This window comes from Pollachius pollachius (genome assembly GCF_949987615.1).
Source record: "Pollachius pollachius genome assembly, chromosome: 2".
Lineage (NCBI taxonomy): Eukaryota > Metazoa > Chordata > Actinopteri > Gadiformes > Gadidae > Pollachius > Pollachius pollachius.
In genome coordinates this window covers 6019950-6044436 of record NC_136935.1, presented here as the reverse complement: position 1 = coordinate 6044436, position 24487 = coordinate 6019950, and the positions used below count along the sequence as shown (strand labels likewise).

Below are 24487 nucleotides of genomic sequence, written 5' to 3'. Positions count from 1 at the left end.
ATACTAGGAGTTTTCACTGATTAGCACACCTGTAGTGCCACCTACGTATCTTGTGTTGCGCAGAGGATTGTGGGGCAGGATAACCCGAAAAGCATGCTGGCTTGCATACTGCGGTTCGGGATCAGATATAGTACAACATCCTGGTATTTGTGGCATACTATATTTTCCATATTATGTATTGGGACATAGGCTACTACATATTTCTCTGCCATACTAAATAGTATGGTAGTATGGGTATTGGAACGCAGGGCCTAACCCTAACCCTAATCCTGTGTTCCAATACCCATACTACCATACTATTTAGTATCATACTAAATTAGTATATTTAGTACTATTTGCTATGGTAGCATGCATACTACTGTGCAACAGTACATACTTTGTATTGTAAGGGTAGCTGAGGCGTACAGAAATAGTTTGCGATTTGGGACGCAGCCTCGGAGACTTGATAGGTGGGTTACGCACGATTTGACGTCGAGGGGGTGGGACTTCCCGGTGCGCGTCATGATGGGAGGGGCTCTGAGCGTCGATCCCAAAAAAGCTTAGCGCACGCAGAACGGCGCCATGTGTCATGTTGGACGGCGGGGTCGCGCCGAAACGTCCTGACTGATCGCGCTCTGATCGAAAAGTGGGCTTTAATGGACGTTTATTATGCGGTGTGGTGCTCATGCGCGAAGTACAGAAGAACTTCGTGTATCGATTTCCTATGATTCCGTGCGGCGGGGGTCATGTTTTTTCGTTCCGGTCAGGGTAGCGTGGCAGCAGGCGGCGGAGCGTTTCCGAAGTTAACAGGGCGCATGTGAAGGATTGGAAATTAAAGACGCAGTACACACGTTTAAAGACGAAGTACACACTGCGTCCGAGCCGCAAACATGGAGAAGAAGAAAAGCGCACTGGATCTGGAACGGGAACGGGAGCGCTCGTACTGCGAACTTTGCGGGAAAATGGAAAACCTCCTCAAGTGCGGTCGGTGCCGCAGCTCGTTCTACTGCAGCAAGGAGCACCAGAAGCAGCACTGGGGGACGCACAAGCTGATATGCAAAGAGGCGGACACGGCGGCGGCAGCGCAGCAGGGTCCTAAACAGACCCCCGAACCGGCGCTGTCTGCACGGGAGGGCAAGGAACCGGAGCGATCCAAACAAAAGAACCGGAGCGCCGAGCAACCGGAGCCGAGCGGCGAGCGCATGAGAGGCTTCATCACCAACGCCGAGGGACCGGAGGAGGTCATGGACAAATCAAGTGGGGGTGTTGGTGGCAATAACAATGCCAAGCCCAATGGACAGACGAGACCGTCCCCGCAGAAGCTCGCCACAGACTACATCATCCCGCTGATGAACAAGAACGGGATCTGCGTGGTGGACAACTTCCTCGGCGCGGAGACCGGGGTTTGCATCCTGCAGGACGTGAAGGCGCTGCACCAGACCGGCCGGTTCACGGACGGCCAGCTGGTCAGCCAGAAGAGCGACTCCACCAAGGACATCCGAGGGGACAAGATCACGTGGATAGACGGGCAGGAGAAGGGCTGCGAGAAGATCCGCTTTCTGATGAGTAGGATGGATGATCTGGTCAGACATTGCAACGGGAAACTGGGAAACTACACGATAAACGGAAGGACTAAAGTAAGTATGTGCAGGTGGCAGGTCTAATCACCCAGATTCCTCTAAAGCTCATCTAAAGTGGTTTTAAGAGCAATATTGTGTCAAAGTGAAACATTCATGCATTTAATTTATGCTTTATTTACAGGGATATACTCTTTGGTCTATTTATGAATCCAAATCTGGAGCAGTAAAACACTGCCCATTCAAACTATTATATCCCAAGTGTTTAACACTTAAAAACGACACATCAAAAAAGGATTACAGCATTCAAAGACAGTATTTCCTTAGTAGTCAATACAGAGCTTCCCTGTCGCATGACACATGTCACAAAGTTGAGAGGCTTCATGTTTACAAATGTTTACAGGGCGACCCTGAGCCGTTGTGCTCTGATGCACTTTGGCCTAGTTTAGTGCATGACAGTCAATGTGTGAAACACGTTAAAATATATTTTCGGTTTCCACCGTAGTGCCAAAAAAACAACTTCCTCTAACCCTCATGACAGTAGGAAAACGAAGGCAATGCTCTGCTCTAACCCGTATGGAGAGGTTCACTGTGAAGTTGGCAGAAATGGGTTGTCTTCATTTGGAGAGCTAGCCGGATTGGTGACTTTGACCTCAGACTGACCTGAGAAAGGTCTTCCCGACCCCCTCCTACACAGAGACACACTCTTTCCTGGAAAACTGTTGAATTTCAATGACAAGGTAGTTGTTGCAGTCTTGTTCTTGCTGCAGTCTTTTTCTGGCGTAAACAGACGCTTTGCGCAATACTACGGTGTGTACGTGCAGTTCATAGTCTGCTACACACCCCCCCATAACCTTGGGATGAGCCACACTCCCCTCCTGTATGGATGTCCTCTCCCTGCAAGGTTGTTGGTGAGGCAGTAAATGTGTCAGGGATAATTACATCATCAAATATTGATAAAGATTTATGTCTTCTGCGAGAAGGATTCCCCTTCTTGCCTGGCTATTAAAAATTCTGTACACTCATTACCTGGAGTTTCTACTCAAAGATCAGACGGATTAGTCCCTGGAAATTCAGGTGTCAAAGTTGACCGGAATAGTGTAAAGTAAAGTATGACGAGTAGGCAGCTGAAAGTAATAAAATAAACAGCATATTTACATATCTCTTTGACAGCAGGTACATATCCATCACAGCTTCAAATCCAACCACAAGTAATACTGAGTCCACCTTTTTGAGCCCTCCATTGAATCCTTCACTGAGCGCGAGCAGATCCTACTGTACCTCCTCGCCTGTGGCTGAACTTTAATCATGTCATTGTTGTGCTCGACTTCCTTGCCTACTCCCGTGGAAGCCCTGGCCAGCTCCTCTGGATCGGGACCAGGCCACGCCACCATGACTTGCGCAAATGGAGAGCTGCCAGTATCAATAGTTCAAAGGGACACAAGACACGCACACACACGCACGCCACCACCCAAACAATCCGCCCCGGCCAAAGATAGAGGAAAAAATAAATTGGGCCAATAGTTATTCAATGGGATTGTTACCACTTCCGCCTTTCCTTGATAACATTGTGGGTCAGAGCTGGCTGTTTTTTCCCCCCCCCCACCCCCCCCATCTGCAGTGTTCAGAAAGGCTGTGTTGATGACGACTGTATTGTTGGGTATCTAAAAGGAAATAATTTGAATTACTAGAATTTACACAGCGGGTTGCGTTTAATGACACAGGTTTCAGATAAAGGCACCCAGGCTGTTCTACGGAAGCAAGGCACTTACCAAGGCACTTTTCACACTGTTGTATCCTTTATTAATTATTTCATTCAATTATGTCTCTAGATTAGATATTCGATCATTTGAAGGAGGGTACCTTACAACCCGTGCAGCAAACTCTGTTGAGAAAGCCAGCCATGAGAAAATACTTCCAAACTCGTCTGTTTCCCCTCAGGCTTAGCTACCGACGTGCCAAACCACTCCCACCTCCGCGGGGGGGGCTGTTAACCTCAGTCGTCCCCAGACCTGGCTCTGTCTCCAGGAAGGTGTCTCCTGCCATAGGTCATTAACGGGGCAGAGTAACAGCGGGGGGGGGGGTTCCACGCAGGTCTACTCTGTCCACTGGACAGGACTGCTGCATGAGTCATTAGGCTGCAGCACTGGGCTACGTGGTGGGAGGGGCCGTTTCACTATACTGTTATAATTTCCACTGCTCTCATGTAACCTCCACTGCGGTTTCGACTCAAAAAGCAGAGTAAGAGTATAGGAGTGTGAACGTGGTGTAAACGACTGTCAGCTTTCACTACTGTTGTGTGTATTGCGAGCAGCGAAGGAGGCGCTTGACTAGTTTAATTACACACATCTTTAACTACTTTCGTGCTGCAGTTTCTTATTTGTTTAGGCTTGTTGTTACTAAGAGTTTGGATAACCTTTCAGTGAGCAGGGGGATGAACTATGATGTATTCCCAGCATGGGCGGGGTTCGGTTATTCCTAATTTTAATAAGCAAATAAAAGCACTATGAGTCACACTGCTTGGAATTGATTTGAAGACCAGTTAGCACACGAGCTACAAGTGAAGTGAGCGTGGGCTAGCCACGCGCTCCGTGCTGAACGTTAGGCTGTGATGATAAGTCGACGGCTCGACTTGAGTTTAGTTTACCCATGTTTGTTTCTATGTCTTACAGCTTTTGCTGTGACCTCCATGACTGTGCCTGAAAGAGTACTCCAACGGAGTAGAAGTTAGGGATGGGTCAGAATATTTGATTATTCGATTATTCGTTCCCGAGGGTCAAAATCGATTTTTAACATTTGGACAACATTTTTTCCCATTCAAATATAAAGTTTTTCTCAAGCCATAACTTTGCTTCCCTGGTAACGCCTGAGGGTTTGACTAATACCTGGCTGGAACAATCATTACCCTCCCGTAAGGTTCTTATGCAACGGAAACGTTGTTCACTCCTCCAGTAAATAGGACGGACCTTAGCTACGACTTGGCAACTGGAGGTATTCTAGTCCGCTCCGCTATGAGCCAGAGAGCTGACGTTATGCATTGTTTTGAAGACCGAATCACCGCGCCATTCGTTTCAATGGGATTCGCGACGGTCAATGCTTTCAACATAAAGTGTACATATTTATAATTTGAAATTTGTCCCATCCTTTATACCACAGATACTATATTGTCTATAGCATATAACAGGGTTTTCTGATTACAGTTTTATTCATTTTTCACAACAGACAATTTGACTGGAACTACTTAGCAGGTAGCTGTTTTTTTGCGTTTAAGATATTAAGTGATTTCTTGCCGATGATCCATAGCTGCCTTTGTGAATGTCGGCACACATCGAATAATCGATTATTTGTTCATACCACCCACTGGTTATTCGACCATGACCAAGAGTTTTTCCCATCCCTAGTAGAAGTATCCTGTTTGGAAAGGAGGCAGCTAGATAGATGGAACAGCCTCATCAATACATACTGACTGTAGGGCGGAGGAGGAGATTTCAGACGTACAGGTGTCAAACGACAGCAGTTTGATTATGTCTGACTTTATTACCTGTCAACCGATAGCCGACTGGTTAACCGGTCGAGATTCCTCTCTGTTCGTCAATCAACGGCCTCTCCTTCGGAACGCCATTGTTGTCCCTATGACAGGAAAGGGCATTCGTTCTGTCCCGCGCGCGTACCTGAAGGACGTTTGTCAGCGGGCAGAATCTTCTGTTACTGGCGCTCTAACCCACCAGCTCTAGTTTCATATTGATCCCACGCTTCCAGGGAAGTCTTTACTGACTTTAATGGGTGGTTCATCGCACAACATTGTGTGTGTGTGTGTGTGTGTGTGTGTGTGTGTGTGTGTGTGTGTGTGTGTGTGTGTGTGTGTGTGTGTGTGTGTGTGTGTGTGGAAATGAATAGAAAAACTCCTGACTGAGGCCAGAAGAATGTTGACTTGACTCTTTCCTCTATTGAGATATGCCTGCTTACCCCATGTGACTTCTTGACCTAGTGCTTGTCAAGAGCGAAAGCAGCAGTCCTCTCTATATAAGTGGATCTCTATGTGAAGCTATTTTAAACAAGGCTCGTCAAGGAAGCTCATCTAGCTCAACGTATTCTAAGTTTCCTTTTATATTTAATTCATCAAGGTGAGACGTGCATTAGTGTGAACCCTTTGAAAGGCACGCACGAATATCGAAATATCGAATAGGACAATGCATGCGTTTTCCGCGCGTCAGCCTGCGTTTTTCCGCCGAGATGGCCCTCTGTGTATATGTGCCTTCATTGTTCTGCCGTTTAAAGTGAAATAAAAAACAACTAGGTCGTTGGTTTTAAACAGGGATTTCCTCTCCGCACCGCACCTCGGTCACTCTGATGGTATAGAACAACACACACACACACACACACACACACACACACACACACACACACACACACACACACACACACACACACACACACACACACACACACACACACACTGTTTAGATAAGCGGCTTTCCGTTAGACGAGCTGGACCCCGCTCATGGCGTTTGTCCCCCTGTTCCCACTCCGATGCCCCCCCCCCCCGACGATACGGAAGCCTATAGCCCCACAGCGAGAACATCATGATGTCAGAAGAGGTCTTTGGTGGTGGGGGCTGTGGGGGGTAATCGTGGGCCTGGACTACTCTGGTTGAGTCTCCAAAATACCAAAGAGCATCTGCAACCCCAGGGTTACCACTATATATATATATATATATATATATATATATATATAATGGCCCGTATATCAATATTTTCAATATCGCCGATATTAGTCATTTCTTACTACCTAATATTGCCATTGGCATCCACTATCCAATCCAGTCTCTTCAGTCAGCTGGTTCACCAGGATTCAAATGAACTCACCAGTGTTAAGGTCCCTTAGAGAGATACTCACACATACCACTTTGGATAATTATGAGACTGAGGACTAAATAGTATTTTATGATAGATATAGGTTTAGATGAGGTCCGCGTTACGTGCTGAACAAGCTTCTGGGTTCACACAGGAGGAAATGGTCATGTTTTTAGGGGGGGGGGGGGAGTTTCAGTTTACATGTTCTCTTTTCCTGCTGAGTAATCTCAACCAAGAAACCGCAGCACTCTGTGAATACCACAACACTCCAAAAAAAACACACACCTCGCTATTGTCTTTTTCAATATTAGCCATTGTTGGAAGCCAGTTACCCCAAGCTGCTGAACCCCTTGATTTGTGCGGAGTGTTTGAGTGTATCTTAATACCGATCTTAATAATGGAACGCTTCCTACGCCTAGGCGACTGCTGGGTCTATTCCGTGTGGGTGATATCTGAGATGCGTGACTGGACTAAGCGTATACCCACCTGTCCTTTCCGAGGGTTGTTTGTGGGAGCCGATCCTGTGCTCGGTGTTCCCCAGTTGTAAGGATATCCGAAAGCATTGCAGAACGATGACGCCCTCAAACGCAGTGGGGACGGATATAGCTTCAAGAGGCCGGAGTGAGCTCTTGAAATCCTATTTCCCCTGCTGCTGCTGCTGCAGCTTGCTGTGCATGCCACTCCTCTCAAAGTGGAGAATTATATTATTTTCCACTAAATTTTACTGTCTACGCTAAGGGACAATGTTGGGCCTTTTGCAGAGAAAGAGGGAGAGAGAGAGGTTAAATCATCAACATAAACAGACAGGCATGTTGGTAGGCTGTTATTGTCGGCTGGGCGGTAACTTCCAGCCTCCTTCTACACCTGGTCTTATAATATCTAATAACAGTGTGTGATACGGGGCTTATGTGCATGGAGCCCTGCAGGTTAGGCTCCGTGTCTCTCTGTATCGGCCCCTCCCTACCACTCTGTCTCTCGCTCTCTGTCTCACTCTGTCTCTCGCTCTCTTTGTATCTGTATCTGTCACTGCTTCTGTTGTATGTCTCTTTCTGTATCAGTCTCTGTCTGTCTGTCCTTCTCTCTGCCTCTCTTTGGACCTGCTGCTCTCTGTATCAGTCTCTCTCTCTCTCTCTCTCTCTCTCTGTGCCTCTCTCTCCCTGTGCCTCTCTCTCTCTGTGCCTCTCTCTCTGCCTCTCTGTGCCTCTCTCTCTCTCTCTCTCTCTGTCTCTCTCTCTCTCTCTCTCTCTCTCTCTCTCTCTCTCTCTCTCTCTCTCTCTCTCTCTCTCTCTCTCTCGCCCGTGCGCTGGGTGGAATGTAAACAGGCAGCATGGTGAGCCGGGTCAGCCCCCTAATGAGGGCTCCGGAGGAACGCGGAAGAGCGGGCGGCAGGAACAGAAACATAGAGGGAGGTCAGGGGTGAAGGTGGCGAACAAGGAACACCTCCAGCCGAGAGAGAATGAGTTCCCGAAATCCTTTGTACCGGAAGAGAGCCGTTGTAAGCCCCCGGGTGTCAAATGACGGTGGTGAGTGGTGGGCTGCCGAATCTCTCTCTCTGTCTCTCTGTGTGTGTCGGCAGGTGCTGCAGGTTCAGTACCATGGGAGGGAAACTATTTGAGTGACTCCGCCATCATGGGGCGAGGGCTTACACTGAGTTACGTTGAATCTGAATCAAAGGGCGGCCATGCTGCGACTCTCAAACGTGAAGCACGCCGGAATGGAACGTGTACGCCTGGTTCCGTTTTGAATGCACTTGAATGTGACTTTATGCACATTCATTCATAATTTGGTGCCGTTGCGGCCCGGTTGTAGTCCCATGCCCAAATGTGGGTTTGGATCCAAAAGGCTGATCCGGGCCCGGGTCTAAGCTAGCGCGCTGAGCTGCTGCAGGACTGAACCACAGGGGAGGTGGAGAGGAGTTCAAGACAATTCCTTAAGGAACTGACGCAGACGGCGGAGTAGGTGTTGGCCGGACAGGATGTTGTACTCTATTAATAGCATGTGTGGTTTTGTATGGGCCTATGCTTTTCACCCTTATTCCTTGACGGAGAGTTTGGTTCGGTTGGAGGCATATTTATCATTGCGTTTATCGCTTTATTCCCCCGTGCGCCGCGTTAATGCGTCGTTTTGAAAAGGTTTTGCCGGGTGGAGTTCAGGGTGGTGCGGGGATAGGGTGGGGGGGCGCGTTGCTTTGATCAGACTAATCTTTATAGCTTTCTGCACATTACGTGTACTTGTGAAAGGCCAGAGTCGCCGCGCTGCGCTCATGGCTCCGTGTGGGGTCAGGTGGTCCGGCGAGCAGGTGGGGGGGGGGTGTCCTAGCCAGCACGACAAGCTACTCTAGCCTAGCCCCGCTGGTCCTCGAGAAGGGAAGGAGCTGGGGTGGGGAGGGCAGGGCAGGGGCCGGGGGGGTTCTGACCAGCAGAGAGGATGTTTGATCTCCTGGGCCAGTGCCAAAGGCTCAACCCCCCCCACACCTTTTGGATTATTCTCCCTGTAACGCACACATGCTCGCGTGCTGCAAGCGTGCGTGCGTGTGTGTGTGTGTGTGTGTGTGTGTGTGTGTTTGTTTCAGGACTGTGTGTGTGGTTAAGGACTGTGTGTGTGTGTGTGTGTGTGTGTTGTGTCGACTGTGTGTGTGTTTGGGTTGTGTGTGGGGGGTTAAGGGCCGTGTGAATGTGTGATTGAGGGCTGTGTGTGTGTGTGTGTGTGTGTGTGTGTGTGTGTGTGTGTGTGTGTGTGTGTAAGAGAGATCCCCTCGCTGTATTCAGCATCAGCAATCTTCCACACGCTCTGCACGTAGCAGGACCATTAAAACACTGCTCCCTCTGGCGCGAGGCCAAGAGTCAAAGTTTACAGCCGTTCAAACTCTTCTCCTCTTCTGGGGAGCCCCCCCCCTCGCTCTGTTTCTCTTTCTGTCGCTCCGTCTCGCTCCCTCCAACTCGTGTGTTGCTTGCTTCTATTTTTTTTCTCTCTCTCTTTACACACGTCGGCACGTACGCCAAATGCACACACACACACACACACACACACACACACACACACACACACCCCCGCAGGCACCCGAGACTAACGACTCTGACAGTTAGGAAGTCCTTTGTCTGTTAGCGTGTGGCATGCCCACCCACTCTTAAGTCTCCCTCCGCCAGCAGCACCACCTCCTCTCCGCCCATCCCCGCAGAGCTCTTTACGCACCCAGCCCTTTGTGAGGGTTTGTCGAAGTGTTCACCCGAAAAGGGGGGGAGGGGGGGGCCATGAGCACTGGAGCGAAGACCCCCCCCCCCCCCCCAGTTCTGGTGTCTGATGTGGGCAGCCAACAGCACGCACACCCCCTGCGCCCACCCTCCTCGCTGAGGAGACGAGGGACTGACGCAAGTGGCTACGGCGAAATGCGTCAGGAGGACGGGGAAGGTGTGTGTGTGTGTGTGTGTGTGTGTGTGTCACGCGCCGTCCTTTAGCGCACGTCCTTGGTTTTGCTCAACAAGCCATGCATCTGCCTCTGAATAAAAATCAAACAATGGAACGGCACTCGAGAAAAGGTCAACATTTCAGACAGGGCGACCTCCATACGAATCAAAACATAAACAGCGACGCCCCCCGTCCGTCCGTCGCGTTGTGAAGCGCGGAGCCGGCCGCGCTTTTGTTTCGTGTATTTCTTTTGCAACAGTATTTCTTCGAGGCGCACGTATGCTGGCTACAGGATCGCGGGGCGTGTGTCTCCCGACGGTGATTTAGAGAAGAGGGAGTGTTTTTAATGATGTTGCTATGGTGTCGGTTACATTCTTGCCTGCCCGAGCCCCGGGACTCCCACTCTTTGTTCCGGAGAGATCTCGCTGAAGACACTGCTCATGGGGGCTGGGAGCGCAGCCCAGCCCCCTGTCCTCCTCCTCGGTTTCTGCACGTTCAACAGTCTCTGCCCACTCTTATCTCCTCCCAATTCATTTTCAGCGTGAAGCCCGACAGACACTGTGGTGGGCGGGCGGGGGGGCGGGCCAAGATGTGATATTTCTGTCCAGCAAAACGCCCTTCATTCAGATACAGATATTGCGGTATGAATAAGATGGAGGGAGGAAGGATATTGCAGAGTTGCACAAAAAAAACACATCTTTTAAGTCGTCTGGTGGCCAGTGTTTGCACAACGACGCTGTTTCTAAACCACAGAATGTCCTCACCCGGTAGTGCCCGTCTTATTGGAGCAGGAAGAGGAGGAGGAGGAGGAGGAGGAGGAGGAGGAGGGGGTGGGTGGGGGTTTTGGCGCTGGTCTCGAGGTTTGGAGCGTTCTGCCGGCTTGGTTTCCGTAAGGCTCGCCCGCACGCCAACAGCTTCCTATCCCAGTGCCCAGGTGTGGACTGGGACCCTAGCGCCGTTGGGTCCGGCGCGCAGCGAGCACAACGACCAGCCACCAACCAAGTTCAGATGCATACCGTGCACAACCTCCCCAATGTATTGTATTATCACACACTGGTGCGCTACCACTTAGGCCAACCCGATCCCTCAGTGAATCCTAATTTTAAGTGCTCGTCGTTTTGTGGTTCGGTGGTTGACGTCCGGTGGTTTTGTAGACGGTTGTTTTTGAAGCGCGTGTCCATTCATTAAGCGGTGCCCTTGTTGACGTTTCCTCTCTCCTCTTCAGGCGATGGTGGCGTGTTACCCGGGCAACGGGACTGGATATGTGCGCCATGTGGACAACCCGAATGGTGACGGACGCTGCGTCACATGCATATATTACCTTAACAAAGATTGGGATGTCAAGGTAGGTGAATGAGCAAAGGCAAACGTCTTTCTATGTGTTTTTTTTTTTATTATTGTTATTGCTATTTTACGTTTTCATCAAGAATGTATGGTCAAGTTTGGTTTTGACTTGAAAGAATTTATTAAATCAATATTTATTATCTTTTTCTGATGCGTTATATGAGAAAAGTCAAGCGTAAGACAATGTTTTCGTTGTGGTCTTCCCGTATTCTTCTTGTGGTCTCTCCTCCAAATCTTCTCGTATATGGGTTATCCTCCCTGCTGTGTTTCAGCCCCGGCATGCTCCGGGAACAATCGCTCCTTTTCTTTAATCCCATAATAGTAGTTAAGCACAGAGTTCCTACCCCCCGCAGCGACTAATTACTGTATGTTACAGTACTGTTCACCCTCCAGTACCTCCCCAAAACAGCCACCAACCACACCATAACCTGGCTGTAACCAAGTCTTAACCTGGCTGTAACCCGGGTATAACCTGACTGTAACCCAGTCATAACCTGGCTTTACTCGTGTATAACCTGGCTGTGACCCAGTCATAACCTGGCTTTACTCGTGTATAACCTGGCTGTGACCCAGTCATAACCTGGCTTTACCCAGGTCATGACTGCAACCTGACTATGACCTGGTCTTAGCCTGGCTGTGAGCTTGTATTCAGTCAGACAGCTGGTAATGCATGAGTTTTTCTGCTGTTGTTATAAAAAATTAATAAATTGGGGCTCCAATTATATGACTGGACATGTCAATTTCACAATCGCACTTTGATACACGCAAAGCTTAAAACCCCAAATTGTATCTTTATTCATGTGCTGTTTCGCAATCGGTTTGCTGCATCTCCCCGGACGGTAGAGGTTCGTACACATCACCGTCTCGGTACAGTAACGAGGGTGGGACCAGTGAGTGATGACTCTCGAACATGTGGCAGTAGCACGGCCAAATTAGTTTGTTAAGCGTGGGGCGCGGTTGGGAGAGACCCGGGCCTAGGTGAGGAGGCATGGCAATGCTTCACAACGCCAGCCTCCTACTTCCAAACCTGTTTAGGAGATTATTAAATTACAGGGAGGTCTGGTGGGGATGTATAGCGGTATAGAGCTCTGCCCCAACAGAGGATGGCCAGTCGCTGGCTAGCGTGACGGGGAATTCCGCGGCAGGGAGAGAAGATGCATGAATGCAAGGTCCTATTCACCGTTGGCCTCTTGCCCAACGCGCTTCACAATGCCATGGGAGTTTCTGTGCTGGCTCGGCCACTGGGGATTCATCTATAGCCTCGCCCTGAGTTGTTACCCTGGGTATCATACTTTACTCACTGCTGCACAGCAAGTCCATTGTTCAGTCTTGTCGTTGGTCAAAGCTTAGAAACCATGTATGTGAAACAAAATCAATGCACCGTCATATATTGTGTGTGTGTGTAAAGAAAACACATTTCTAGCATACATTTCCCGGTAAATATGCATCAATATTTCGGCGACTGGAGATAAGTCTATTAGTGCGTTTGCACATTTCATCCATTTTTCTTATCCAAGAGTTGGACACGTCAACGGTCAATAATTGATTAATCATTAATTATTAATAAGAGTCATGACGCACGTCTTTTTCTCAGTTTACGCTCTATTTAAACAGTTCCAGTGCCACATTAGTCAAGTGAAACGTTAAACAACTTAAACAAACAGTAATAAAACAAGGGTCCTCTTGCGATGGCTGTTCTTGTCGACCTTATTCAACCAACAAAACTATGTCAAATGAGAAATGAGAAATTACTAACAAGGCAGATCAAACAAAACTAAACCCATTTAATAAGAAATGGTGCATTGAGCCTACATTGTCAGTTAATACATTTAATCGGTTCAATTCTTCACGGCAATTAATCCATTAAAGATTTAATCATTAACATCCCTATTATATAGGATTTTAAATATTCTGAAAGGCTGTTGGCTACTTAACATTTAAATGATTAAACATTTACCCTTCAATTTATGTACATGTTGCATTAGAATTTTCCGGCTATATATATTTATTTAAAGGTGGATAGGTCAGAAACAAGAGTTGGGAAGAGCTGTATTTTGAAACATGACAACCAAAACATCTCCTTCCAGTCTGTTCCCTCCCCCTCTCTCTCCCTCCCTCCCTCCTTCCCTCCCCACGTTTCCAGGCTGTTGTAAAGTGTTGCATTTCACACACCTGTGATTGACAGGCGAGATGGATTCCCTGAACCATACAAGGAAGAGATTGGCTGTGATGCAAATCGAAATGCTCTCATTCTGCGGAACCGCCAGCCCCGAACCGAGATTGTCTCAGCGCGTCTCACTCACTGATCGCTGGCGGATCGCTATGGCATATCTTGCAACTTATCTTCAAGGAATCGCTCTTAAATCTTAATACAGCTCCTTACTACTCCTTAATCCTGATTATATACTTCAATAAATTATATTGTATATGGAAATAAAATGCTGATTTGCATGTTCATAATATTCAGGGCTTTTCTGTATTTGTATAAATCATTTTGTCATGGAGTTTTATAACTTCTGATTGTCATTTTATTTAATTTTTACTGGGGCAGTAGTTTTCCTAAACCCTGCCTAGAAGTTCATAAAGCCTTAGATAAGCCACACCCTAACAAAACGACGGGCAAGCTGTTTCATAAAACAACGTTGCCTGGATACCAAGGTGTCAGTCAGAGAACAACATGTCTGTGGAATGTTCAAGTTCAGTTTGTCCAACTATTTGAGCTCTTCAATCTGCCAATCACCTCCACTCGCTACTGCGATCTCAGCCTTCATCCACGTAGAAACCATTGCCAGGGGGCATTCACAGCTATGATAAGGGACTCGGCGTAAAGGCTGGGTTAAGGTTGGACGTCGACGCAACGCATTGACAACGCAGTCGCTTCAACCAAGCCCTTGCTGTCCCCTCGACGCAAGGTTAACATTTTTTGGGAGGCGCACGTCAAGCCCTTGTGGTGGACGCGAGGAGGGTCCGCAAGGACGAAATGGGTCCGTCAAAACCCCTTCCTTTGCGTCAACATACAACCATAACTAAGCCCTAAGGGATCGTAACGAAGGTCAGGTCCTTGTTTGCCAGCTGTCAGGGAGCTCTAAGTGCCGCCCAGGTTTAACGCTCTGAAGAGGTTACCAGCGGGTCAATCAACGAACACCTGCCTCTCGACGCGTTAAATCCACAAACAATTCTATGTTTGCTTAAAAACGCTGTTCCACGCGCACAAAAGCGAGAATTTACAGCCGTGTCCGTGCTCGCGTATTTTCTCTGGCAGTCGACGGCAAAACATTAACCGCCTATCTCCCTTTGACCCCGCCGTGCTTTGTTATGGTATCAATGGCCCTGTCTGTGCTGAGGAATGGCCCCCACGTCCTGTTAATGTTGGTGACGCCGCGCGCCGGTACCAGGGGGGGCCGGGGCCCGTCTCAGGCTCACGCCGCTGTGCGTGTGAAGAGAGAGAAGGGGGGGGGTCGTATCAGACCGTGCGAGCTGGAATCCGCCAGGCTCACCACAATCTCACCGCTCTCCTTTACACCCTTTATCCCTCCGGCACACGTTTTCCTGTGGCTCATTCTTCCCCGATCCCTCCGCAGGAAGTCCTTCCCCTTCCCTACTGCTTCCCGTCCTCTGTTCCACTCCCCGGGGCCTCCTCGGGGCGAGCCCTGCTCCTGCTCCTCCTCCTCCTCCTCCTCCTCCTCCTCCTCCTCCTCCTCCACCCGTCGTCACTATCACACCATGTTTAGGGCTTGTGTGACCATTGTTTTGTTGGTTGTGGTCGTCGTCGTCGTCTGACATTGCTTCTGGCCTTCAAGGAACAGGGAGGCCTGCTCCGGATCTTCCCCGAGGGCAAGACCCAGTTCGCGGACATCGAGCCCAAGTTCGACCGGCTGCTGCTGTTCTGGTCGGACCGGCGGAACCCCCATGAGGTGCAGCCGGCGCACTCCACCAGGTCAGCACCGGCGGGGGTGTTTTGGTCAGGGGTAGCGGTCAGTGGGGGGGGGGGGGGGGTCAGTTTTTTAAAAATTTCCCATGATGCACTTCTCTTGCTAAAGAACGTTCACCTCGCAGGTATGCCATCACGGTCTGGTATTTCGACGCGGACGAGCGGGCCAAGGCTAAAGAGAAGTACTTAACGGGTAAAAACAAAACATGTGTTTGACGTTGACTTGTTTTTTTGTGGTTGTGAGTGTCGTTTTTTTGGGGTTGTTGCATGAGTTCCTTTCATTGTTCGAACATCTGTGTTAAATATAGTATCTTCTCATGACGAGACTTGTCTTCCCTCCCACGTGTCGTGTTTGTCGTCCAGGTGCCGGGGAGAAAGGAGTGAAGGTGGAACTCAACAAACCCTCGGACCCCAGCTAGTGTCCACCTCGCAGACCCCCCCCCCCCTCCCTGCAAGAACCCTCAATCAAGTGCTCTGTCCTCAGAAGTGGCCTATAGTGAGCGAGAGAGAGCGAGAGTGTGTATTTTTGTGTGTCTGCGCTTGTACGTGCAACGGCTGGCGTGAATCAATACGGAGCGCCGACATCGCTGGAGCGAACGCCGGCCATCTCTATAAGCTGCGGTTTAAAAAAAAAAAAGCAACGCTAAATACAATCGCAGTTTCTTCATTTCACCCCCGGGGGAACTCGGAAAACCCCGATGGCTTTGATTGTCAAGACATTTTACCAAGAGGAACAGTCGCCCGTTTGTTTTTTTTCCCGCCCCCCTCCTCCTCGTCCATGTCTCACCTTTTTTGGTGTCGCCAGGCTTTTGTGTTAGAGCTGAGCACACAAGTCGGGCCCAAGTGGACAATTCTGCTTTTTATGCTCTCCACATTGTGGTTCTTGCAGTTGATTCCTTCAAGGTACAGTGTTCTGCATAAGATTGTTTATTGATGCTTTTCACATGGAATGAGCTGTCATAAGCTGTGGTTTGATTGTACTTGAGTTTTTCAATAGCTCGAGTGGTGAACGCAATTAAAAAGAAACACCTTTTTCTGACTGTTGAATGCTTGCCTTTGTTTGAGTTAATGATGGCGTGAAAAACATTTCTCGTGCCACCCTTTGTCATCTGTTTATATTTATTTTTCAAGTCATGCTAGTCATGCAAGCTTGCAAGACGTTTAAAGAAAACATAAATCTGACTGATCGCTCAAGAATTCCAGTCTGGTCTGAAGGCGCTGAGGTATAATTGACTGCTGCATGCTGCCCCCTGCTGGACACCACGCAGTAGGGACTTGGTTAATCACGATTTCTAAAATGGCTTATCGACATGAAGTCATTGGAATATCCATAGGGTTAGGTATTCTACCAATTTAAATGTATAAGTTGATATTGAAGGTCAAGCACATTCGTTTCATAACAAATCTGTAGGAAAGATCATGCTCATCCTCATCTTACCAGCTATGCTAGAATGTATGCAATTAACAGATGTCTTGCATTCGGATAGTTCTACATAGATTATAATAGGCTATTTTAAATGTTTGACTGAATTTAATAGATGAAAATACTTCCGTTACTCATAACCCCCTTGAAGTGTGATAGTAGTATGACCATAGATGGCTGTAAACTGCCACTGACTGGGTAGTATGCCTTATTTAAAATTAATCTCCGGGCTGGATGCATTTTGTTATTTAAGTTGGATGGTAGTTTCTGTTTTACACTTTAATGTGATTCATCATGCGGAGAATAACTTTGCTGTCCTGCTCTACAAATTCCTTTACGGTTATTTAAGGACGGTTTGATTTAACGCAATTAAACCTAGCAGCCAATTCGATGGCAGCGAAGCCTTGGTAACAAATGAATATGCTTGTCAATGCTTTATAAAATATGCATGACAAGTGCTCCTCTACCAAACACCATACAGCTTGTTTTTCTGATATATACTCCAACTCATGGTGGGCACCGTAAATATTATAATAGTAAGAAAATTCCATGAATTGTAAGAAGTCCAATATTTGTCCTTATTCTTTTATAGCGTTAACAAATGTACACAATAAAACTCCCTTTATTATGAATTCAACAAATCTATTATATAAACAGTAATCACAGTCTATGTATCAATGTAAATACATTTTATAATGGAACACATTGGACTAACCAAAACAAAGAAATATATTAGATATTTGGCATCAACTATGTACTAAAACTAAAGAGTCAGAATAGCTAAACTTATTTTACCATATTGTGCAAGTTATTGTCCCAATTAAGGACTGGAATATATCTGTATAAAAAACTCTGTTAGCTCTTGTTTGTAGACCAAAAAAAATAGGGCCATCAAAAAGAATCCCAAATCTATTAAGTCCAGGGTGACGTCCCTGATATGTGCCTCTGTTTGTCTCTTGAGTCATGTGCAAAAACAGTGGCTGCCTGATAGGTCAGGTCAGCTGTCCATCAGTACGGGTTCAGCTCCTCTGGGGGCGTGGCCTGGAACAGAGGCTCCTCCCCCCCGATGTAGGCAGTGATGCTGCTGCTCTGGCTGCCCCAGTCGCAGCTATCAGCGTTCACACTGCGGCACAGCGAGACAAACAATTTGATTGTCATCCTTCAGGGGATACGTCTGTCTGCCAGTCGTGACATGATGTGACTTCCTCCGATATATAGTTTAATCTATTTGCAGTTTTCTACTACTTACTAGATTCAATCCAACTTTGTATAGCCTACGCTTTATAGTTTACAAAAATATTATTATTATATTATATATATATATAATTTTTATATTATACCGGTATTCACATTCAAGTATGGCAATCCACAATAAAAATGATATTTCCAAAAATGACAGGAGCTAATAAGCTAGTCCAGTAGTCGAGGAGTTTTGACTATCAGTGGTCTTGCTACCTGGGTCTGATGTTCTGGGGGATGATGCTCCAGGCCAGGTCGTCATCGCTGTCGTAGCGCCGGGGGTTGTCGAAGAAGTACGCTCTGGATGAGAACCCATGGCCAGAGAGACCCGGGCCGCTCTGCAGCCAATCACAGACCGCAGATTGAGTTAATTACACCACACTCTCGTTGGTCAATCAGCGTCCAAGGCGACCTTTCAATTAAATGAGTCTATGTAATTATGAATGTTGTTTTTAGGGATTCTCTTATCGTAAATAGATTACCGCAATACAAATACATTTTCACTTAGTGCATTTAGCAGATGTTTTAATCAAAGCGACCTACAATAAGTACATCTGTCAGAAGAGGGTTACAACTATAAATCGCTGTCAGTACAGTAAAGATCTTCAGCTAGGACAAGACGCTACACGATGCTAAGTACTATTTTTAATTGCCAGGACGTACAACATACAATAAGTGTGTACATTAAGTGCAAGATACATTCTTATGGTATTCTAATGAGTAAATTGTCGAGATCAGAGAAAATGGAGAATCTTTAACATTAGAACCACTTAAGCTCAGCAGTGGGACAGAGACGAGGGGATCCCTACCCTGTCCTGGGAGGGCCGTCGCACCCTGAAGAAGTAGACCACCAGAGACGTGGGCAGCAGCTCCCACACAAACAGGACCACCCCGAACACAACATAGCCGGCATCGCCCAGGGTCAGCCGCAGATCTGCCTGAACACAAACACCCAGCAGAGGATGGCTCAATGAATCAACCTCCTGCTGACAATGAAGCAAACACACTCAAATACCAATGCTTCTTTAAAGGGGACATATTAAACCTATTGTTTTTTTCAAAACAAGCCGTTTTGAAAATGTGCAGGTTCTGACATCACAGGTGGGCGCATCCACCTAGATGTGTGCTGGATAGATCAGTCTACCAGCCTAACCAGTGGACTGTAGCAAACGTTGCTCATCTATCCTTCATAAATCTAGGTGGACATGCCCACCTGTGATGTCAGAAGCTGCCCATTTTCAAAACGGCTTTTAAGAGCTAACCACACTCACACCTGGTGGTATAATATGTCCCCTTTAATCAAACATGTGCTTTGATGTTATGATACGAGCAGACGTCCACACAGTCCAGTCCCCACCATCACCACTTCTCCCAGGCATGTGGCTCAGGAGGTAGAGCGGGTTGGCTGGTAACCAGAAGGTTGCTAGTTCGATTCCCGGCTCCTTCTAGCCGAGTGTCGGGGTGTACCTGAGCAAGACGCCTCACCCTTACTGGTCCCAACGAGCGTGCTGTCGCCTTGCATGGTCGACACCGCCGTCGGTGGATGAATGTGTGCGTGACTGTTAGGCGAAATTGTAAAATGCTTTGAGTGGGAAAGTGCAATATAAATGCAGTCCAAATAAAAAAAAAGTACACATCTTCTTGTTCTAATTCTGCTGTTTCAGTGGTTGACCTTATCCATCCGGAACAGAAATCAGCCTGGCCTTTTCCTCTTGTTGTTTTCAATTTCAGTTCTCTATTATTCCCCCATTGTCCTGCACTTGCGGGTCCCCACATTTCCCATCCAGGATCCATTAAAGGTTGCATCAGCGATTCTAGGCTGAAACATAAATGATCACATTCATCTGATCTTTCCTCACGATCCGCTAGCTGCCCGACCCATATGCAGGCCTTCAAAAAAAACATCTATGTAGGCAGCCTTTGCTCCGAGATCATACACAAAAACAAATGGTACAACCAACCACTCAAAACCAAAATAAATAGTATTCCAACCAATCAATGACAAGTGGTGGGTGTTGTGGGGTTTTACGCTGCGTTCTTGATAGTTTTTACTGGATAAACAAAACACGGAAGTTAGGGGTGAGCTGGGTCCGTTTGTTTGGGATCTCGCTTCAAATACCAACAGAAGTGACATCACCCACCGTCGCTGACACAACCTTTAAGTACTCGCTTATCGTATTCAGAAGCAGGCCATACCTGGTCCGAGACGTTGTACCAGTCGTAGTCGAAGGAGTTGATGGTGTTGCTGGACAGAGCCAGCACCACCAGGTTGTAGCAGGCCCTGGAAATGTACAGCAGGATGACCGTAGCTCCTATCGCTGTCCCCTGGCACACGGAGGTCCCCTGCACAGACGCATCCACACGCAGACACATGGATCGGTTTTCAAACACACATTGATTGGCTGAAAAGGTGTCTATCTATAGTGTAACCCTATACACAGCTTTTCTCTTTACTCTTATGAAACTCCCTGAAAGTGTTATTTCAATATTCTCTACGTAACATCACAAGCTACTTTAAAATAACACTAGTTAGCTACATTTTAGTAAAAAGTAGTCATAAAATAGTTATATACGGGGCAAATTTCATCTCTATACTGTCAATCCGGCAAATTAAACAGTTTGAGCTTACACATGTTTGCTGTTGACTACGGAAAGCCATTGTGCAAAGCAAACACAGCGTGTGTCGTTCTAGGGAGCACTGCCATGTTACAACACAACAACAACCACAACAACAACAACAACAACTGAATCTATTCTCTAACCAAAGAAAAAGTATAATCCCAAGGAACCGTTCGTTCCTCAACCACCGCCAACATCCAGCCCCGCGCAGCGTCTCACCCCTGCTCCCCCTTATTCTCCTCACCTTCGACTCCAGGTAGATGTTGGCCAGGGACATCTTGGCGATCTTGTAGAGGCACGCGGCGAGGGACACGGCGCACAGCACGAAGAGCGTGTCGTTGACGGTGACCCGCACCAGCACCACAGTCCGGGGGTCGGCCGCCGTCATCCTGACCAGCAGGGCGCAGGCCAGGTTGACCAGCAGGAAGAGCAGGCTGATGGAGAGGAAGAGCAGGTAGAGGGGCAGCCTGGGGAGAACAGGGGTCAGGGGGTCAGGGGGTCAGTCCCGAGTCACTCCATGCCACTGTGGTCGCTGCTACACGTCACGGTGCGAAGTGCAGTCTCCTGGAGCCGTCGCAATGGTGCGCAAATAAACCGTGTTTCTGAGGTGTGTGGTTGCAAACGTGTTGGCAGTCTGATCGCCCTGTATGGACGGACGGATGTTTGCAATCAATGTCATCGACTTAAGTAAAAGATACTTAAAAACTGATCATGACCAGACACAGTGTACTGCTTTTGAACAGAGAGAGAGCGAGAGAGAGAGAGAGAGAGAGCGAGAGAGCGCAAGCAACAGAGCATGATGCAGACCCCTAAATCTTAAAAGGCATGTACTTGCTTCTCCGTGTCAGACAAATGCGACACTATGTTGAGGGAGAAAAGGAAATCCCATAGCATCATGCGTTTGAGAAGACATCAGATGACAGAAGACACAAATGACTTCCAATACCACAAGCGGTAGTTATGGTTATGTTTAGTGAAGCGGTTCATGACCCTGTTGTGAAGCAGTTATTGTTACATGCAAGTATGCGGGAAAACAGTGTGTCTATGCACATGCACATGTACAAATGTACACAGTAAACTTGATCGGTATACTGGTGGACAGGCATACCTGTATCTCAATAGCTCTGGGTCATATTTTGACTTTGCCTTGAAAACAACCTGTTGGGAGAAAATCAAAAAAGGGAATTAAATGAGATAGTCATCCGGCTATGGCGTGATACTGTTACTTAAGGCCTGTTTCACTTCTCTCTTCTGAGGACTCAAGCAGTCATAAGTATTCTTATGAAACTGCAAGATTAAAAATAGTTGTTTCCACACACAGCTGCTAGACTCTATAGAACTTAACCAAAACTCTGTGGGAACCTGCCATATAGCCTCCACCCTTTACTCAAATCAGTAGAGCGGGCTACTGCAAGAAGTGTACATCATTGGTTCATTCATCTTTACTTGTATGTTGTTTCAAATAATGCCCACCTTCAGGGTAAACATCTGACCATGTTACTGGTACAACATAGGGATAAATAGCACCTTGTTCAACACATTTGCACCCATAGTTCCCTGAGTATTTAATCATGCCCAACTTCACGAGGATTCAACTTTTGAGTGCGATATCGAAAGGACCACAAGGCTGTAATAGAGTCTGGTTTTGTCTGACATCCTCACACCACAGCCCTCTATCTGAAGTACATTAAGGAATGGCTGCTCATCTATTTCAACTTAAACCTGAATGCAGGACACACAACAATCGACACCAAACATAAACGTACATTCTACACACAGCCCAGTGAGCGCTCCGGAGCCACGCTCACCTGGGCAAAGTAGAGGTTCATGAGGCAGAGGGTGAAGAACTGCAGGCAGACAGGGCAGCAGTACAGCAGCCAGAAGGGCAGGGGCCCCAGCGTGTTGGCCCTCACGCAGTCCTGGAAGTAGAAGGAGAAGAGCACGGTCCGCAGGGCGGCCCACAGCAGGCACAGGAACAGGAACACCGTCTGGTAGCTCAGCCGCTTGTGTCCGTACCGCAGCACCAGCCAGAGCTGCGAGTACACGCCGACGAAGAGAAGCGAGTACAGGGCCGTGTAGACGCCCGTCAGCCCCAGAGTCACGTAGGTGGGCACGGCGGGGCTGAGGGTGGAGGGGGCCACGGCCATGCCGCCGGCGGGTAGGAACCGCGGCTGGGCCGTCCTCATGCCGGCCGGGGGCTCCATGGCTGCCGGCTTTCCCCCCCCGAGCAAGGGAGGGAGGGTGGGCCGGAGGAGGGGAGGGCTAGAAGGAATGAATGTAGAGGGGAAAGGGGGAGAGTAGGGGCCTCTCTCCCTTTCTCTGGCTGTCTCTGAGCTGCCGCCGCTGTCTCCGGACCCCCCCCCCCACCACCAACACCAGCACCACCACCAGCTTCTCTTACCACTGGCCGGTCTGCCCGCTGCAGCGGCTCCCTGAGACACGGTTTTAAACGATCCAGACGGGAGCAGGGAAGGAAAGGATGTTGTGAACGCCGCGATAGTAGGGGGGGGGCGTGTGTCAGGAGCAGGGAGAACGGAAGAGCAGGAGAGGAGAGGTGGTGGAGAAGCGCTGCTGGAGCCGGTAGCTGAGGCACATGATCGGACGCCGGAGAGAGAGAGATGAAGCGAGAGAGAGACAAAGACCGAGATAGAGAGAGAGAGAGACAGAGAGAGAGAGAGAGAGTGAGCGTGTGGCCGGTCAGCAGTCGTGAGCAGGAAGCTGCATTGTGCTGTAGCTGCTGTAACCCAGAGAGAGAGAGAGAGGAAGAGAGCTCACAGGCACCATCCCCCTCCTCTTCCTTCTCCGCCTCCCCCCATCCCTGACGCAAGGCCGTACGCATCAGCTGACGCACTCCGCTGTACCTTTTAACCCTATCCTGGAGGTTCCCACAGCCCGGGGGAGAGAGAGGGAGGGAGAGAGAGAGAGACAAAGAGAGAGAGACAGACAGACAGAGAGAGAGAGAGAGAGACAGACAGACAGACAGACAGACAGACAGACAGACAGACAGACAGACAGACAGACAGACAGACAGACAGGGAGAGATAGAGAAAGACAGGGACATGGAGAGGAAGGGAGAGAGTAGTGAATCAAGACAAGGTTTGATTCACTACATGTTCTTGCTTTTTACACTGCTACTAAACAACCACAAAATCTAGAGGAAGAGAGATAGTGAGAGAGAAGAGGGAGAGAGTGAGAGAGAGAGAGCAGGATGGGGAGGGAGAGGGAGGGGAAGAGAGAGGGGGAGACACTGCTGCACTTTGTCAAACTCCGGACGCTGCAGACGAGGCTGTCGTGATGATGAAACGACCAGCAGACCAAGACATCGCTCCTTCTCTCGTTTGACCTCTTGGGGCACTGTTGCAAAAGTAAACAATGTCAATTTAAATGGAATGTATACAATGATGTAACAGCTTAAGTTAATGCAGTAATACTACTATTTGACACATGGCTTGTATTAAATATGAAATCGACCTGAAATTAATCATGAGAGCATGTTAGGCTCACATTTACATGTTTTGCTCGGATTCGCTGTATTTTCAATTGGTGAACCTATAATTTTTCCCAGACACTGGGTCATGTGAACACAGGGGGAGCCATGAGGAAGAAAACCTCTCCCAGTCCCCTTTGACCCTGCTGCAACATTTGTCCAACTCTGCACCACCCAAGTCAAACAGAAATTGTTGCTGCTTTCTCAGCAAAATCATTATTGATGGATCGCTGAAGGGTAGCTGGGTGGGTTTGTTATGTAGGTAAGAGGTCCACATGCTTAAGGGATAATAAAGTGTACAAGGTCTGGGATAGGAGGGATAGAGTGTATTGGTTGATCAATAGGAACCTTGTTCCCAGACAGTCCTCGTATCCTGAAGGCTCATCCTGTTATCCTGTCTATATTGGTGCTGCCAAAAAGTAGCACTCCACGATATTGCTGTGTTATATCACTTTTTTTTGCAGTGCAGACAATGCCAGCTCTATTTATTTGAATCCTGTACAAAAGCATATAAAGTAAAATGTTTTGCAAAGTAAACGACCTTCATTTTTAATCCATAATTCAACCACCAGGTAGCACTAGAATCCCATTTTTGAGATAACCCTAAAGGACGGCGGACGCCGCCTTATT

At 48.1% G+C, this 24487-nt stretch overlaps 2 protein-coding genes across 2 annotated transcripts; one reads left to right on the top strand and one right to left on the bottom strand.

The window, feature by feature from the left end:
* The first annotated feature begins 562 nt into the window (after positions 1-562).
* Positions 563-16136, top strand: egln1a (egl-9 family hypoxia-inducible factor 1a). Its single transcript, XM_079758515.1, has 5 exons — positions 563-1616; positions 11040-11159; positions 14959-15095; positions 15215-15282; positions 15453-16136. Exons 1-5 carry the CDS (start codon positions 870-872, stop codon positions 15506-15508), a joined length of 1128 nt encoding a protein of 375 aa, XP_079614641.1. The 5' UTR covers positions 563-869; the 3' UTR covers positions 15509-16136.
* A 1016-nt stretch (positions 16137-17152) lies between these two features.
* gpr137ba (G protein-coupled receptor 137Ba) lies at positions 17153-23062 on the bottom strand. The gene is made up of 7 exons (XM_079758791.1): positions 22179-23062; positions 21479-21528; positions 20615-20837; positions 19948-20094; positions 18561-18689; positions 17968-18089; positions 17153-17635 (listed from the first exon to the last, which is right to left on the bottom strand). The coding sequence occupies exons 1-7, from the start codon at positions 22572-22574 to the stop codon at positions 17521-17523; spliced, it is 1182 nt and encodes a 393-aa protein (XP_079614917.1). The 5' UTR covers positions 22575-23062; the 3' UTR covers positions 17153-17520.
* Positions 23063-24487: the final 1425 nt, after the last annotated feature.

Coding starts and splice junctions, on each gene's coding strand:
- egln1a (XM_079758515.1), top strand. CDS start 870: ATGGAGAAGAAGAAAAGCGCACTGGATCTGGAACGGGAACGGGAGCGC. Junction 1,617..11,039: donor CGATAAACGGAAGGACTAAA/GTAAGTATGTGC, acceptor TCTCCTCTTCAG/GCGATGGTGGCGTGTTACCC. Junction 15,096..15,214: donor CAGCCGGCGCACTCCACCAG/GTCAGCACCGGC, acceptor TTCACCTCGCAG/GTATGCCATCACGGTCTGGT.
- gpr137ba (XM_079758791.1), bottom strand. CDS start 22,574: ATGGAGCCCCCGGCCGGCATGAGGACGGCCCAGCCGCGGTTCCTACCC. Junction 21,529..22,178: donor TGAACCTCTACTTTGCCCAG/GTGAGCGTGGCT, acceptor TTCTCCCAACAG/GTTGTTTTCAAGGCAAAGTC. Junction 18,690..19,947: donor GGTACAACGTCTCGGACCAG/GTATGGCCTGCT, acceptor GTTTGTGTTCAG/GCAGATCTGCGGCTGACCCT.